Below are 18,553 nucleotides of genomic sequence, written 5' to 3'. Positions count from 1 at the left end.
AAGACTTCTTGTATCACTTTATCTTGTATTGAAACGTATAAAATAAAATTTTGATGATGTGGATTTTTTCTATGGTTCTAGAATGAAGGTGAGTCTAAGAGTCCAACACAAGACAAAGTAAAGGCTGCACAAGTTAGTGAGAAGTCTTCAGAAGAGAGTACAAAGGCTGCACAAGTTAGTGAGAAGTCTTCAGAAGAGAGTACAAAGGCAGCACAAGTTTGTAAGAAACCTTCACAAGAGAGTGTAAAGGCCACACAAGTATATAAGAAGCCTTCACAGGAGAGTACAAAGACTTCACAGTTTTATGAGAAGTCTTCCCAAGAAAGTTCAAAGGCTGCACAAGTTTGTGAGAAACCTTCACAAGAGAGTGCAAATCCAACACAAGTAGATATGAAGCCTTCAAAAGAGAGTGCAAAGGCTGCACATGTGTATGAGAAGCCTTCACAAGAGCGGACAAAGGGTGTGCAAATGTGTGAAAATAAAAACAATATGAAAAAAGAGTACATGGATCAAGTATGTGATCGACAAAAAGAGAAAGTAGAAATGGCTCCTAATGCTTGTGATACAAAGAATGTCATAAAAACCACAGAGGTAAGAAGCGCAACTCCATATACGTTTTGGAAAAGTGCAAAAACTGCCCATTAAAAGTAGGTCAATCAATTATAAATAAGTGAAGGATCTACCATATGGAACTTTGTTTATAAAATGTAAAAAAATAAGCTTTCTTTGAGCCTTTTGTGTTGATAACATACAGTACACAGGGTGTGTGTGCGCGCTGCTAACCAGTTAATCAACAGAGAAATTCATTTTTCTATGTGGTCATCAGACAGTGGGGCAGCTATATTAAGCCTGGCAAAGTTATAAAGTGGTATGTTTGAGAAATTAGGGCAGATTTATTAAACTCAGTGAAGTGGTAAAGTGTCTGTTTTTTATCACCAGCCAATCAGCTCCTAAGTGTGAAGTTACAGGCTTGGTTTGAAAAATGACAGGTAGGAGCTGATTGGCTGGTGATAAAAACCAGACCTTTATCACTTCACCGAGCTTAATAAATCTACCCCTTAGTTACGAGTTGATTGGCTGGTTCATTATTACCTTCTACTTTATCACTTTACCAGGCTTATTTCATCTGACCCTGTGTGAACATTTTCTTGTTGGTCATTCTGCTTAATCAATACATTGTACAGACTGTTCCCATCATGGCAACTGAATATTCAAATTTTTCAATTTGAAAGTATGGAGCAGCAATCTGGATAATCCTGAAGACTAGAAAAGCCACCTTTAGTTACATAGCTGTAAAAATGAAACCTGAGTCTGCTTTTAGTATTGTACTAACTGAGCAATGGGAAAAATATAGCAGGAAATCAGTGTTTTCCCATTTCTGTGTTGGACTTTCTGTAGAAGTGTGTAATTGCACATTACATAGCTGGTACATTGTCTTAAAGGTAGTAAAGTCTATTTGATTTTTGCAGGATGAGAGCTGCACAACATCTGTGAATATCAGCCAGGTAAGAACTAACTTCTTTTTAATTATATGGTAAGTTTTGTATAACCCGAAAATGGGTTGAGTTTGAAATACTGGCAGTCTGTATCCTGACGGTAAAGAACACTAACAGCGGGATCCTGACAGCCAGAATCACAAAGGATCCCAGTAAGTATTTTTACCATACTCCAGTGGTTCCCAAAGGTTTTGGAATCATGGTGACCTAGAGCGGCGGTTCCCAACCTTTTTTCTTCTCTGTACCCCTTGATAAAGTTTTTCATTTATGAGTACCTCGACACTCAATTTGAGATATCCACAGTACTTACAAGTGGAGTGGAAGTTAGTGGTATGCATCTCCTTATGCCTGTCCTTATATTAAGGAGTAGCAGATGAGTAGTGTGGGGTCAGGAATCGTGTACCTCTGTGTCTGTTCTCTGGATGTGTACTGTCTCTGGGGTTCTGACTAAAGGCCCCCATACACTGGGTCCGACTTGTCCTTCGGACAAGTCAGACCAGTTTGCCCTTGAAACACCCCCGGTAGCTCCCCGGAAGGCTGCTTGCGATTTGGCACTTGATGATACAAGCAATTTATTGCATGTATATCCCTGGGGAGCTGGCAGGGGGTGGGCAGCGGGGTCCCTGCAGCGCTGGTCAGCGGTCCGTGCGGCGGATGAGAACTGAGTGAGAGGCGCTATTTGCCGTGTTTTGCCGTATTTAATGTTTTCAAATTCAGCAGTGCTTCCCATGCCACTGCCCGGCGAATAGCTCTACTCACTCAGTTCTCATCCGCTGCACCCACTGACCAGCGCCGCAGAGGGTCCCCCACCCCACACCGCTTCCCAGCCGCCGCTGCCCACCCCCGCCAACCAACCAGCTGGCCGGACCCCGCTGCAGGAGTAGGAGGTCCCAGGATGGGTTGTCGGACGGGCAACCGGTCCGACCACCTGCTCACATCCGATGCGCACGGGACCAGAAAACGGGCCGATTTGGGCTGATTTCATGGCCCGATTCATAACAATCACAAAACGGCTCGGTGTATGGGCACCTTTAGGCTTGAAGGATTAATGCTGGTGCTTACTACATCCAAGTCAGAGATGGGCAGATAAATGTTGGTGTCTGAGGGCAGCGTGGGTAGCTCCCATTGAAGTGCTGGCCATGAAAAATAATGATGCTGATGATGCTGCAGACAGAACCGTAAGTAACGCAACATGGTTCATATCTACGGCAACAGGTGGCATCTTCTGCCATCTGAAAACCTCTTCTGCCATTACCAATATTATTTTACAGTAATCCCAACCCTTCTTCAGCATACCCCCCAAGGGGTACACATACCCCAGGTTGGGAACCACTGCCCTAGAGTATCATCATTTTTATCATGGCACCTCTGGGCCAAAAGTTTCTTATTGAGAAATCTAGAAATAAAATTACATATAAATACAACTGACTTAATTTAATATTAAGGTTCAGTTATGTTATGAGGGAGATTTGCTTTTGTTTGTACACATATAATTGGAAGCCATCAGCACTAGTTTTGTCTATTACATGGACCACCAATCCAGGGCACAACATGCTAATTTCCTGAGGCATGTCAGGGTGCCTCGATGCATGGTTTGATCCACTGCCATAACCCTAATCCCTGCAATAACTCAACCCCTACTGCAGCCTAATCCTAACCTTCACCTTTTGCCTAACCTCAACCACAACCTGTCAGGAATAGCGGTGCGCATCCGAGTCACTTAGCGGCACCCTGATGCGTCCTGCAATGCAGACCCGCTGTCCGCTCCATTTGCAGCCGTAGTCCGTGGCAGGATGTCCCTATGTTGTACAGAACATTGGTTAGACAGTTGGGTTCAGGGTACCAGAGCAGGGGGCATCGACCTGCTTGTTGGGTGCAGTAAAGTCCAAAGCTCCTTGCGGCACACTCTGGCGAAGACCAACTCTGGCGGGTTAGACTCCACACCCCTATTCTTGGTTTATGTAAACACCGTCCCAGCAGTTCACCGTGTGTGCCATCCTTCCTCTATCTACTGCATGTCATCTAATTCATCAAAGCCCCAAGTTTACAGTATCCAGCGCACATCATGGTCACAGCCAAGAACACAGATTTCCCCAGTGTTGCCACAACCCCTGTTGTATGTGCCAGGATTCTGTTCAACTGGATACAGACTGATGGTATTTTGGCTGCATCCCCCTAAAATTAACCTGAAATATATATTGTGACCATAAACAAATGGACCTAAATGGGCCAAGTTCCAAATTAGGTGCATTTATACACTGTAAAAGCTATAATAATTGTAAGGTATATCTAAAAGAGCCGTACACATCCTCACTGGGAACTCAAGAAAAGCCTATTTGGCTGGTTGTTCTGTATCTGTGTGTATTTCTAAGCCAGTTAATTTGTGTGTGTGAGAGGGAGGATGGTTACTCTACACTACATGGATAAATGTATGTGAACACCCCTTCTAATTCATGTTTGGCCATTTCAGCCACAACCATTGCTAACCAGAACATAACGGCAAGTATGCATCCATGCAATCTCTATAGTCACAAATTCACAGTACAATTGTCTTTCACTGTGGCCCTGTCATAGGGTGCAACCTTTACTACAATTAAGTTTATCAGATATCTTCCCTGCTAGAGCTGCACCAGCAGTAAACTGAGGTCCATCCGTCCCCTTTTTGTTTTAAGCGGCAATCAATTACATGGCAAAAATCTACTTTTTTTTTCCGTTTTTCAGTGTAAATGATTGCCACATTAAAAAAAATGATAAAACTCTCCCAAAATCTGTCACTTTCTGATTCTCACCCACTTTTACATTTCTCTCAGTGGGTAATTTGACATTTTGTATTTCTTGTTTCCTGCTTCTCCTGCATAATGAGCAGTGGGCACCCTGATGTGTTAACCCCCCTTCAGCCAATAAAGAGAGCCATTATGTTGTCTTTTAGGCTCTCCTTAGAATAGAATAATATAATAGAATAATAATTTATTGTCACTACATTAAAAAAATGTACAGTGAAATTCACAAGGAAGAAAAGAAGAGAAGAAGGAAATACTTATATTCAACATTCATATATCACAACTCAAACACAAAATAACAGATGGGAAAAAACTGTTCCGCAACCTGCTAGTGCGGCAACTCAAGCACCTGTAACTCTTCCCAGAGGGCAACAATGAGAAAAGAGAATAGCAGGGATGACTAGGGTCTAAAATGATTTTTTTAGCCTTCGCTTTCCCCCTTCTTAAAAGAATGTCTGCCATCCTAGGCAAAGGTTGGCCAATGACCTTTTCAGCAGCCCTAACTATCCTATCTAAGGATCTACGATCAGAGCACTTTGAATTCCCATACCATACCGTAATGGCATAAGTCAACAGACTCTCGATTACGCAGCAGTAAAAGTTCATAAGAATAGGACTAAATAGGCCAGCTGCCCGTAATCTTCGCAGAAAAAAAAGGCGTTGCTGAACCTTTCCAACTGCCATTGCGGTATGTGTGGACCAGGACAGATCTTCCGAGAACGTAATGCCCAAGAATTTTGTATTTGTAACTCTCTCCACCTCTTCACCATTTAAAATCAACGGATTAATAGTCGACCTTCTTAATCTTCTAAAGTCAATAACCACCTCCTTGGTCTTTTTACCATTTAGGAGAAGGTTATTAACCTCACCCCATTCAATTAATCTCTGCACCTCTAACCTATAGCTGTCTTCCTTTCCCCCACTGATCAAACCCACCACTGTAGTGTCGTCGGCAAATTTGACAATGAGGTTGGACTCTGAATTTGAGAAACAATCAGAGGTGTACAAAGAGTACAAAAAAGGTCTCAGAACACACCCCTGAGGGACACCTATGTTTAGGACAAGTTCTAACGAAGAAGTGGAACCCACCCTAACTGACTGAGGACGATACATCAGAAAGTCCAACAGCCAGTCACATATGGGAGGATTGTAACCTATCTCCCGAAGCTTCGCAGGCACGACGGTATTAAAAGCGGAGCTATAGTCCACAAATAATAATCTAACATAGGAGTCCTTAGTTTCCATTTCCATATTGGCGCCCGTTCTGTCCAGCTCACTGACCATGCGCGAGATCTTGCTATCATCGTGAGATCTCAAGCACAGCACAGAGCCTGCAACAAGGTTAGCATTGTCCCTGCAACACTGGCCTGGCAAAGTGGACCGAGTGTCTTAAAGGGTGATGTATGCCTGACAGGCAGTCATACATCGGCAGCACCTTAAACTGGAGGGGGATTCAGGGGGACAGCTGCGCCGAGAGCTAAGAGGCAGACCGTCCCTTGTGAACATTAAGTGCACAGTTCATACATTTAAAATAACCTTAACCCCCCCCCCAGTTAACTAGCGTTAAGTGCAGCATGTGCACTCAATGCTGGTTCATACCCCCCCCCCCCCATATTGTCTGTGGCAACATGTCTCATTACAGCACACAATGACTTTCTAAAGAATTGTGTGCAGCTATGGTACCCCTGACAGGTGATAATTGTGTGGAGTGGGTTAGTTGGAGTTACCTTCTCAATGGGCCAACCAGCAAGTTTTTAAGTTAACCCTTTGTATATATCCTTAAACCTTATTTTTTTTACAGTCCTAGATGCAACTACGGGCTATGACTTTGAGCTTGGCGGTGCACTTTAGTTGTACGGTTCCTTTAAACTCTGTTTTGTCTTAGAGAACCCGATTTTGTCTATTGGAAACTATTAGTGTGTGGTCTAAAGAGTAGGTTGTCAGTGGAAATGTTGGTAGTTTATTCCTAAAAAGTATTGACTGGCTTTGATTATCCTCTACTCACTTATAAGTCAATCCTCGCAATCGTTAAGCTATTTTGTACTAAGTGAATTAAGATAAACATCGTTCTTTGTTATCATTTGAAATGAACATTTAATGGCTGTGCTTCTTCAGGCATATATCCGGATTTACTGTCCCTGCTAAAAGGTCTTAATTTTTTTCAGCTGCTATTCTAACTCCGGCTGGCCAACATAAAGGTAACTACATAAAGTTACTGAGGAAGAATTTAAGGATTTTTTGTAATCCTCTTTGTGTATAAGTAAATATAGACTCTAATCTAGTTAGTAGCTTAGTTGTGTGGTCACAGTATCAGTACCTTAAACAGCTCCTTTACAGAATCCTAATTCCTTTTATTTTAATTGGTTCTCTAGTCCAGTGGTTCCCACACTTTGTGCTTAGACACCCTGGTGTGTTGTGAGGCTCATGCAGTGGAGCCTCGGGTTTGTAGCCAGGACCACATGACAATCTTTATGGTCAAAGTGATAGGCAAAACCAGTGCTAGTGACTTGCAATCATAAAACATATGGACAAACCAAAGCACAACTGTATACCACCATATAACTGTACCTAAAGGTGACAGGTAGGCACACTTATCTTAATTTTAGATATTTTTTTTCCAAATATATCAATAATAAACTTTTAATGTAGGGGTTCCAATGAAACAAATGCTGATACTCTAGTGTGCCGTGATTCAAGTTAGTTTGGGAACCACTGCTCTAGACCATTTGAGCTGAAGAAGTGTAATGACCTTGTTTTTTTTGTATTAGGATGTTCAACACATATGGTTTATATATCCACATACTTTCTGCCTTGTTATGTGTTTGCAGCTGCTCTAGACTATATAAGAATTGATTTGCATGGTTTCCAATGATTTTTTAAATTAGAAGTTTATGGTATCCTGATATTTTCAATTTTGTTTAGGTTTACTGGAACAATAATAAGTTAAAAAATAATGTCTACATATGCACATAGTGTTTATTATATTTAGTAAGTACAACTTAACTATTCAGTAGAATCAACATATCTATATGAATTGAAGTATGGCCCTGTCTAACACCCCCCCCCCCCCCCCACACACACACACACACACACACACACATTTAAGTACATTAATTGCAATAGCAGTTACTGTAGGTTGACTTTACCAGGGCTATTACGTTCTAAAAAAATTACATCCCATGAGGTCTGTTATGCTGTGCATATTTTGCTTGCACTGTTTTAATTAAAGAAGTGTATTTTTGGTTATTGTAGGCTATGGTTGCAGCAGAGGAAATACCTCAAGAAAAGCAGATGCCGACGCGAGTATATACAGGAAAGAGGGCACACTCCTCGCAGGAGATAGATTTCATACATTATGAAAACCAAAGAGATGTCGAAACCTGTGTTGGAAAACGCATATGTAGGAGTAAGGATCACTACATGGATGGAAACTACATGGATGGAAGCTACACGGAGAAGGCTGTTCAGATTCCACTGCTGGTATAATATCCCGTTTTCTTGGTTACTGCAACCTGTCATGTTGTGTTACTTGCAATGCAAGTGTTTTTTTTGTTGTTGTTTTTTTTTTTACAAGAATAATTTATTGTTTTGTTCTAATATTAAAAAGAAATTGTTCACTATGGGGTGTATTAAATGTGCGGGGGTGGGGCAAGCGGCTGACGGCGAGCTATAAGGTGGGCAGCACTGATAGCTTTTTATCAGTATTCAAGTCACCCCCCGCACTCTCCGTTTCCACCTCGTCTGTTGCCTGAGGCGAGGTGGAAACAGCGAGTGTGGCCATCAAAACGGCCAAACTCGCTGCATTTGAGGCGAACCGCTTGCCGAGTAGCATTGAATATAACTAATAAAGTACAACCAACCTGTAAACAAAACTTTGGCACAAAGGCACAAAGACTAATATGTTACATTGTTCTATGACTAGTCCCATAACAGATTGGATACAAAATAAATGTTGGTGTATAAGGACAGTGTTCTTAAGCATTTCAGAGGTTGAATAAATAAACTGATGAATATTTACATAATAGTAAAACTATACAAGTAACAAAGTTAAAAACAATACGGTACTTGTGTAGTTTCACGGCGCCACAGCGCGCACAGTCTGTGTTTGAAACTTGGCAGCTTGCCAGACTCTGTGTTTAACTGTGCGCGTGCCGCTCTAGCTGTTCTCAGCGCAGCGTGTGCCTGCTTTACATATGTAATCTACATTATCAGCGTAGCGCTGGCAGCAGCAGCGTGCGCTGACAGGTCATTGTGGTACTTGTAGTTCCACAGTGAAATAGACAGTCCTGCACACCGCTGACAACGGGGCATGTAAACTGGACACCCCGGCACACCGCTAACGTATGGGGCTTCTAAACTAGACACACGCTAAAATTTAGACCAACCTTTTTCATACCCCCACTATCCACGTCAGCGTGGAGTTGATTTTATAAAGTGTGGCGAGCGCACCGAGCCCGAAGTGTGGCGAGCGCACGCGTATACCTGTGAAGTAATCCGCGGGGCTCGGTGCGCACGCCACGCTTCGGGCTCGGTGCCTCGCTGCGCTCGCCACACTTTATCAAATCAACTCCACGCCGACGTGGATAGTGGGGGTATGAAAAGGTCGGTCGGACGCGTACCGCATCCCCTCGCGGGGCTCGCAGCGCTCGCCACGCTTCGGGGTGGCGTGGATAGTGGAACAAGGTCGACAGCTGTTACGTCGACTAGTGTCATTGTGAACAGCTTTTAAGAGTGTTTTGCACAGTGCACCCCTATGTACCCCTAGATCCAACTAAATTCAGACGCTTTAGCGTCTAAATTTACATGCCCCCTTCTTAGCGGTTTAGACGCTGGATTTAGATACTTTAGCGTCTAAATTTTAGCATGTGCCGGGGTGCAGGGAGTCTGGATTTAGACACTAAAGCGTCTAAATTTTAGCGTGTGCCGGGGTGTCTAGTTTATTACTAAAAATTGGCAATCACTCACATGTGCACTTTGTTGCAGTTTATAAATAGTGTACATTTGATGCAGTCGGTCTTCCATGATTTATACACAAAATAATCAGCAAATATATTAACACCCTACTCGATATTCTTTCTGGAGACTTCTCCCCCATTTCCTACTAACATTTAAGCATTCCCTTATACTCCTAATGAGCTGATCCCAGTCTTGGCACCAAATGTATTTATTTATTTACAGTTTCTTATATAGAAAATGGTATATTAACATTACTAATACTTAGTTGTAGTGTTGTTCTGTCTAAAATTGAGACTCATATGATATGTACCTTTTTAACATTTCTTCCTCGTTTTCCATTTCCTACTAATTCCTCCCACCCCATAGATTAATATTAAAATAAGAAGTAATCACAATGTTTTTCTTATTGTGTGTGCAGGTCCTCGGTTGTACCGTCTTTATACCACTTCTCTTGAAAAACTGATTAGCCTTTTAGCTTTTAATTTTTTACCTATGGAGTTGACAGTCAAGTTTACCTGTCCTCTTAGGATGTGTCCATCTGTGTTGCTGATTGTCTTTCACTGCCTCTGCCACTTCATATTGCCACCTCAATCTTAACCGTTCAAGAAGAGCTAATAGAAGCTATCTGATCTCTACAAATCTGTTGACAACACTACAATAAATGCTATCCGTCAGTCTTAGTACCTACATGTTATCCTTGACTCTAAACTATCCATTTCTCCATTCTAGGACTGCCATCAGAAATTGTGACTTACAAAATAGGCAGGGCCCCCTCCCAGGGACACAATGATACAAAAAAGGAAAGACGTTTGTGCACTATGGATCTACACTGTAATAAATGAAAAAGAAAGATCAAAATTTAAAATTAGGTTTACTATTTAGGCAACAGTCGAATGTAGTTACTCGTACCACATAAAGCCAAATAAAACAAAAACAGGAATGCTCTAAAATATAAACTAATTTAATAAAAAATCTATTTATAAAAAAAAGTATAATAAGCTTTAAATGCAATAAACAAAAAACAACCGATACTGTAATAATTCTATCGCCACTAATAGAAGAGTTAGTAAGATTTATATATGTAGTTAAGTCTCTAGGATGATATAGATGGCAGTTTGGTTAGTAAATTGAATATCACTAGAGATCCTTGTTAGTAGATATGAGGAACTTATATCAAAATGGCATCATGATGATAAGTGAATGTTAATACAGGTCGAGTATCCCGTATCCGAATATCCGTTATCCGAATTATTCCGAAATACGGACATTCCAGAAAGTGAAAAAAATTTTTTTTTTTTGCTAAAAACTCAGTGGGGACATTTGTAACAGCATCACTGGTGACATGATATGTAACTGGCACTATATATGTGCAAGACAATGATTGCTTGGCATTCAAATTCAGTGCTGAGATAGTACACACATTTTGTTTCACGTTTTGAAACCTTGTTTTTTGAACAAATAAAATATAATTGTGTGTATTTTATGTGGTAATAAAATATATTTGTGTGTATATTATGTGTTTATACAGCATAAATGCAAGATACTTCAAAATACATCATTGAAATATTAAAATATTCCGAAATACGGAATAATCCGTTATCCAAAATTCTCCTGGTCCCGAGCATTTTGGATACGGGATACTCAACCTGTACAATCATTGGTGTTAGTATACTTACCACTCCTGTTACAATCGAAGTGATAGCTAATGTTTTGTTTCAGAAGATGTAAAGTATGCACAGGTGGCCACCCAGATAGCACTTCAGTAGTTGTCAGTTTCCGGCTTGGTTAGCACTCCAATCTGCCTGATCTGGGATCCGTCCTCTTAATAGTTACCACAGGTGGTTGAAGAGAAAGATACTGGTACCAGAATTTTCCTTCTTACACGTTTCTCCGCCTCAAGAAATCAGCGGGTTCTTCAGAGTATAAAATGATTACACTCTGAGGATGCCGCTGCATTAAGTTTTGCAATAGCCTCATTATTAGTTTTTTCCACACACTACCCTTTGTCAGTCCCTACAGCGACTGTCTAAATGTTCCTAAATCCAATCTAAAATACTTGTGCTAACAGAGAGACTGTAAAAATAAAAACTACTCCATAATACACCTCACATTTCACTACCAACTCAACTCCTCAGCTCTGTGCAAGATCGATGTCTCATCAACAGCCTTAATTTGTAAGGATTTTTTTCAGATTACACCCACTCTCTGTAATGCCTTCCCTCACCCAAGTCATTTTACAGTACCTACAAACAGTCATGCTTTCCCTGAAGAAATACATTTTCAGGCAAGCTTTCAAATTCATGAACCTGCACAAGTGACCACTATAAGCTATTCTATCCAGATACCACCCGTCTCCACAGTTCACACAAAACTTGCATGTATTCTCTTTGTAGGCTCAGAAAAGCCTTGCTATGTGATCGCAGATCAACATTGCTATGTGATTAGATTATATAACCCATTGAATTCTGGCTGGTCCAATGTGCCTTATGTATTAAACTCCTGTTATCCTATTGAATTTCTAAGCTTGTGAGCAGGGTCCTTTTTACCTTTTTTTTCTAGAACCAGTGTTTTATCTCTGTTTTGTTGTTAATTGTTAAGTCCAGTGAAATATGTTGGTGTTGTACAAATTCATGTTGATAAAATAATAAAGATGTCTTTCTTCAATAAATGTAAAGTACATACTTAGTGACGGCCTAATCATAGCACTTCTGCAGAGCAAAATAATAGCTCTAGAACACAAACTGTGCTTCAAATTGATGTGAGGAAGCAAACCATAATCCTTATTAAAACTGCTCTACATAGTAATATAGAATATTACAGTGGTTCCCAACCCTGGTCCTCAGGTACTGTACCCCTAATAGTGTGTACACACAGTGAGACTTTTCCTTACATTTTGGACTATATAGTTCAAATTGATTCCACATCGAATGTTTTTTGCAACATTCAATGCTAATTCGATATCGATGTACGCTCCCGTGTAGTGTAAATCGATTCGAAAAGTGGACTTGCCAGGCAAGATTACATAGTATAAATCCAATGTTAAAAAGTGAAAATCTAAATAGGAGTAGAGAAATCAAATAGTACAAATCTCACCGTGTGTACACACCATTACAGTTCACGTTTTCTAGGTGTCCACGCAGAATCGCAAGTGAAACAATTGACTCCACCTGTGGATCTTTTAAAATCTGTCAGTGAGTAATGAGTGCACCTGCTGGGTGACTGTTGGGGGTACTTGAGGACCGAGGTTGGGAACCACTTCATTTATTTTAGGTATGTTGTTCACCTCAGTTGTACAAAAATTCCTTTCTATATCTCAATGTCAGCAGCTCTCCGTGCTTTTATTGCTGCATAAGTCAATTGAACTATTGCATTGGTTGTACTTCCCAATAAGGAATGTTGATGCCCTTATACAGTTACAAAATGTTCTACCATTTTCCCTAGTTAAACTTTTGTTTGTTTTATTGTTTTGGATTGTGGGACATTTAGGCAGTATTTACATTCTGGTGTAGGCGCATTTGTGACTGGGTCCAGGAATTGCATGCAGTTTCCTTTTGTAGTCTTTTGTAGTCTTAAGGTTCTTGAATTTTAAAAGCTATTTTGATTTTGTTCTCAGGATTTCTTGCTTGCATTATTATACTACAATTTGCTACAATACATGCAGATTGTTTGTCTGAATCCTTGGTAGTATCTTATTTTTTTTTGTAGGGGGAATTCTTAGATGTGTCCCCAGAGACTGTGGTTCCCGCTGGCACCAGTGGACAAGAACACTCTGTATCTGCTGTGGAATGTGTTCTGCCTGACATTGCACAAGATCTGCGTACAGAATATATTTTGTCTAGAAAAGAAGAGATTGAGCAGGTCAGTTTCATTTTATCTGTTATCAAGCTGCAAAGCTGAATAATGTTCTTAGCATTCGTTCCAACAATCCTGATTTCAGAAGGACTGCCCTGTCTTTTGGACACTGTCAAACTGTCCCATCCTTAAATTGAAGTGTCCTGTGGGTTGGGGGGTGTCACATAACTACAGGAAGAGGCTGGGAGCTGCCAAGCAGTCCCCAGAGACCTGCTGAACCCCCTTGTATGATGACAATGGACGCATTTTACATCTCCAAAAGTTGTGCAATGGGGGAGTGGTCTCACACAAGTTAACACCAACTTTTATGAACACCTTTGGTGCACACAAAGTTTCAACTACGTCCTACCCAGTGTTGGAAGGTATATTCTTTATTCTTTCAATTGTTTTACAATTCCATTGAGCCTATATGTTAATGTTTTAATAATATCCTTCAATTGTGTACATTTATATTAAAAAGTTTGACAAACAACACAACCCAGACCAGTGTGTTCACATTTTGGGATTAGATTTTTGGTGAGGACATGATCTGGATTTGCATATAGGCAGCCTCAATCCTAAATCTTGGGTGTTCTGAAATTACATCTAAAAATTACACATTGACACCACAGTTGGAGCAGTTTTCTCATAAGGCCTTCCAATGTGGTGGTAACACCAAGTGGTATGTAACGTAGGAGAGTACTTCCAGTCCTGTCTGATTTGTGTGATTACCAATGGATATGGAGATCAAGGCCCAATTGATAACCCTTGATCACCACTATTGAGCGCTCCAATACAAACGTTGCTCAACTACAACAAGATTGTTTTTTTATTTCCTCCATTTTGTTTTGTGTAATGGTGCGTACATACATTTTTGGTAATAGAGGATAAGACTTTATTCCTTGAGTCCCCAGTATTTTATGCTGTACCTAGCCAGTTGGAAAGTGCTCTTGCTGATAAATGCATCTCTAGTACAATCCATGATCTAGAAGTGAAAATGTGCTTACAGTATACCTGCTAGGTGAATTCCTGAGTTTTACTTTGTCTTTCAATTTCCAGCAACAGTAACTTGTCTGCATTCTGAAATGGTCAGGAAGCTTTGAACCCCCCCCCACACACACACACACACACACACACACACACACACACACACACACACACACACACACTAATTTTTTTATCAGCACTAGTGTTTTCAAACAACCTGGTGCTGGTTATAATAAATAAGGGTGAAAATTGTAATGGGTCCCTCCATAATTGTAACCATAAATGGGAGACTCACAGTGTGAAGACCCCCCACGTGTTTCCAACCAGCCACATGCTAGATGACACTGGTGCTGGTTTCATTTAGGTAAAGGTTTGCATGCAGAATGTTTTACTGAGCCCCTACTCTGTATTACTAGCCCATTAACAATAACACTAGAGCTGTTCAACATACAGTACCCTATAGTTGGTTTTTTAATTGACCTTTTTTCAGTGATAAAATTACAATATATTTAAACAATCCCCCCCCCCCCAAAACACAAAGAAAGCAGAGCACGGTCACAGCAGAATAGTTTATCTGACATAAGAATAAATGTTTTGGATAACACAGATAATGAAACCACATGAGAGTATTTGACAAAATCTCAACAGCGCATACAAATAATAAATGAAATGAGCTGTACTCACATCAGGAGCATACATAACTAAAGAACTAAGAGTCAAATTAGCAAATCGCCGCTGAGAAAAAAACTGAGATAAGAGAACAGCAATCTAAGAGGGGTGGGAGGTGAAATGTACAGGGTGCACATGACCTTATAGTAACAAAACATCAATATTCCAGCTCACTGGAGGAGTCCTCAAGCAACATCCCAGCCGTAAAAGCATCATTGAGATAACCGTTGAGTCAAAAGGTTTTCCATACCCTATATTTAAGTTAATAATGAAAATTGGCAGTATACACATACCAACTTGGCCTGATTGCCAAACATGGCTGCCATGGACTACAAGAAACAACGCAAAGTCTTTTTTTTTTATAACTGATTTTGTTCAATGGGTGGAAGAAGAATTACCGGTAGTTGCTGTTTGCTCCCATACTCTTTACGATTATAGTTACAACGTGCCGTTTAGTTGGTAATTCAGAACTATAATCATGCAACATATAGCCAGCATTCCTTTCCCTGAGAAGCAAGGTCATTTGCTGTCTGGATCAGTCATGGAGTATATGCGAAAACTGGTTTCCTATCTCTACGATGGAGGATTTGGTTACACCCGCACAGTTTCCTAATGTGAAACTACAAACATTTGTCCTTGAATACAAAAAAGCATTTTATAATTAATTAGTATTAAGGCTCGTCTAACCTCGCAAGTTAGATTTTGAAAACGGGGCAGCACGGATGGTGTAATGGTTAGCTTACTGCCTCACAGCTCTGAGGTCATGGGTTCTATTCCCACCATGGCTCTAACTGTGCAGAGTTTGTATATTCTCCCCGCACTTGCGTGGGTTTCCTTCGGGTGCTCCGGTTTCCTCCCACAATCTAAAAATATACTGATAGGTTAATTGGCTCCAAAAACAAAAATTAACCCTAGAATGTCTGTGTGTGCGTGTATATGTGGTAGGGAATATAGATTGTAAGCTCCACTGGGGCAGGGACTGATGTGAATGTTCAAATATTCTCTGTAAAGCGCTGTGGAATATGTATGCGCTATATAAGAAACTGTTAATAAATAAATAAACTAAGTAATTTACTTAGTTTATACTAAAAGTTATGGTCAGGTTGCTCTGGGTATTTGAAGTTATGTTTTCTACTTTGATAAAATAAAATGAATGTAGAAATGTATACCAGCTACTTATGCTAAATCACTTATATACATGTATATTTTTCTTATAGAATGATGAAGACAACAACTTTGTTGCAATACTGTACTGTTCCACCATGTGAAAAGTTATATAATAACAGACTTTCTAAAACTATCTTCTCTGTACACTGTACATTTTCTTGGTTTGGTTGGTGTAGGCAGCAGGTATCTCTGCTAATCTTGCTATTTCAGAGCTTTCATTTAACCTTGTTAACACTGGGTGACATTCTTCTACCCCTTTTACACTGCCGAAAAATCCGGGTCAGCTGCGGGTCAGACCCGGATCATCAGCGGTGTAAATGGGGTATATCCGTGTCCATTTACACGGGTCCTCTACCCAGGTCCTGACCTGGGTAGAACCCAGATAGGACCCGTGTAAATGGCGGTGTAAATGGTCCCGCTGCAGTGCAGGCACCCGCAGCGGGTCCACAGCGTGCAGCGCTGGGGAAGATGTGCCCAGCTGCTGCGGGAGGAGGGGGGTCCCTGCGGCTGCTGAGGGGAGGGGGGGGGGGTACCTGTCCTGTCAGCCTGCACTCGGAGCTCAGAGGAGGGGATGATGTGCACCGCTGCTGTACCATCCCCCGGCAGCCGGTCCCTGCGGCGAATTGACAGTCAGTGTCGGCGGTCCCTCCAGCGCATAGGAACTAGTACTAGTTCCCATGCGCCAGAGGGACCCCCGCCACTCACTGTACATTCGCCGCGGGAACTTCGCGGCTGCGGGGAGTGGGTACAGCAGCGGCGCACATCATCTCCTCCGATGAGTGAGCTCCGACCTCAGGCTGACAGGTACCCCCCTCCCCTCAGCAGCCGCAGGGACCCCCCTCCTCCCAGCACCCGGGGACAGCACTCCCCATCTACCCCCTAAAAAACACAGAACCTGGGTCAGCCCTGCCTTAAATATTTTATATATATATATATCAATTATAAATATATATATTTCTATAAATATATATATATATATATATATATATATATATTTCTATAAATATATATATATATATATATATATATTATATATTTATATAAATATATATTTATATAAATATATATATTATATTTATATAAATATATATATATATATATATATATATATATATATTATATTTATATAAATATAATATATATATATTATTTAAGGCAGGGCTGACCCAGGTTCAGTGTAAATGGTGCAGACCCAGGTCCGTCCCTGGTCAAAGTGCTGTGTAAATGGGGTATAAAGCAGGGTCAGACCCTGGATACTCCAGCATTCAAAGACCAGGGTCCGACCAGGGTTTTTGGTGTAAAAGGGGTATTAATGATTTAGCTTATCTCTGATGGTCAGAACAACCAAATCAGCATGTCATCCAGCTTGTATGCACTATGTCGCTGAGGATGACCGCTCCTGTGCATTGCCAATGGCATCCTCCGTCATCTGTACATGCAGGACGATGGAGAATATCCCTAGTAAGAGCCATGCTCCACCCCCTAACATCACTTGTCTTGGGCCAGCATCAGCAAGTGTGTATGCACTTGCCGAAGTTGGCACCCTACCGCGTCTCCCCGCACTAGATGTTGCTGAGTACACGCTTCATCCAGTGTGCGCCCAGCTAAAGCCTTTCATATTTATCTATAAACACAGTTGTAGTGCTGCCTTCTGCAGTGCTTATATATTGTAGCCATGTTATAAAATTCAAAGAGGTGGGGATGTATTTTTTTTTGGGGGGGGGGGGGGGGGGCTAAATATGTCTGGCTACTGTATTGTAAAGGTAAAACAATGTAGGAAAAATATTTTGTTATAGGGCCTATGTTGGAGTTAACATTATTGGCCCTTAGATACATAGACTGAAACCACTGAAGAAGCGGTGGTTTGAAAAGAGCTGTATAGTAAATGTAGCCACATAGAATCAGACATTGGTGAATAACACTGTTGTCCTTTTTTTCTCTCCAGGCCTTTGCTCAAGACTGCAAGACATTTGCTTGTGTTGCAAGCACGTTACTGAAAAAAGATCCATCTATAGAAGCTGCCGTGACGAATGCCCTGCGATCTAGTCTGCAGGACGTAGCTGGACGATGTGTGCAGGAGCTGACTAACCTCATAGATCACTATGACAAAGTTCTTGTTGACAGTTCAAATAGACAAAATGACTAGGACCTACAGTATGCGTAGCTAGTGCAGACTGAAGTATTAGGACAATCGGCTTGCTGAGTTAGCCTGATTCTATTTTTTTTTTATTAATGAAATTTCCGTTCTTCTGTTGCAAAGGCATTAGAACCATTGTTTCCGCTGCTATTACTCCTTATCTACAGTATGTTTATTACATTTTGCTCCAGTCTTCCCCATTGTGTTTTGTCATCTAGTGAAAAAAAAAACATTTATTTTCTCTTATCTTTTCTGCAAAACAAAATATGGAGATGGAATAAAATAAAGACCTACAGCAATGGGGAAAAAAACGTGGATTATTTCTATGGAGGTATTGTTGATGGTGTACCATGTATGCCAAGTGATAGAGAAGTATTAGAACACGAGGACATGCACTGACACTGAAGGGAGGGAATATTCACAGAAAGAGTAGTGGATAAGTGGAATATCCTCCCATCAGAGGTGGCAGAGACTAAGACAGTAGAGCAAGTTAAACATGCATGGGATAGACATATTAATATCCGTACAAA

At 40.9% G+C, this 18,553-nt stretch overlaps 1 protein-coding gene across 8 annotated transcripts in view; it reads left to right on the top strand.

The window, feature by feature from the left end:
• LOC146060089 (uncharacterized) overlaps positions 1 to 18,322 on the top strand; it is a 54,453-nt gene extending 36,131 nt beyond the window's left edge. For 7 of the 8 annotated variants that reach the window (XM_083172963.1, XM_083172964.1, XM_083172965.1 and 4 more), the window contains 5 exons: positions 82 to 591; positions 1,470 to 1,505; positions 7,529 to 7,756; positions 12,938 to 13,090; positions 17,832 to 18,322. In XM_083172963.1, coding sequence (XP_083029089.1) covers positions 82 to 591; positions 1,470 to 1,505; positions 7,529 to 7,756; positions 12,938 to 13,090; positions 17,832 to 18,032 — 1,128 coding nt within the window. In that variant the 3' untranslated portion in view covers positions 18,033 to 18,322. The remainder of the gene's footprint in view (positions 1 to 81; positions 592 to 1,469; positions 1,506 to 7,528; positions 7,757 to 12,937; positions 13,091 to 17,831) is intronic. The other variant, XM_083172969.1, reaches the window with a different exon arrangement.
• Positions 18,323 to 18,553: the final 231 nt, after the last annotated feature.

The sequence above is a fragment of the Crinia signifera genome, chromosome 2, assembly GCF_055691185.1.
Source record: "Crinia signifera chromosome 2, ASM5569118v1, whole genome shotgun sequence".
NCBI lineage: Eukaryota > Metazoa > Chordata > Amphibia > Anura > Myobatrachidae > Crinia > Crinia signifera.
The sequence above is the reverse complement of the archived record's forward strand: the minus strand, read 5'-3'. Positions and strand labels throughout refer to the sequence as shown.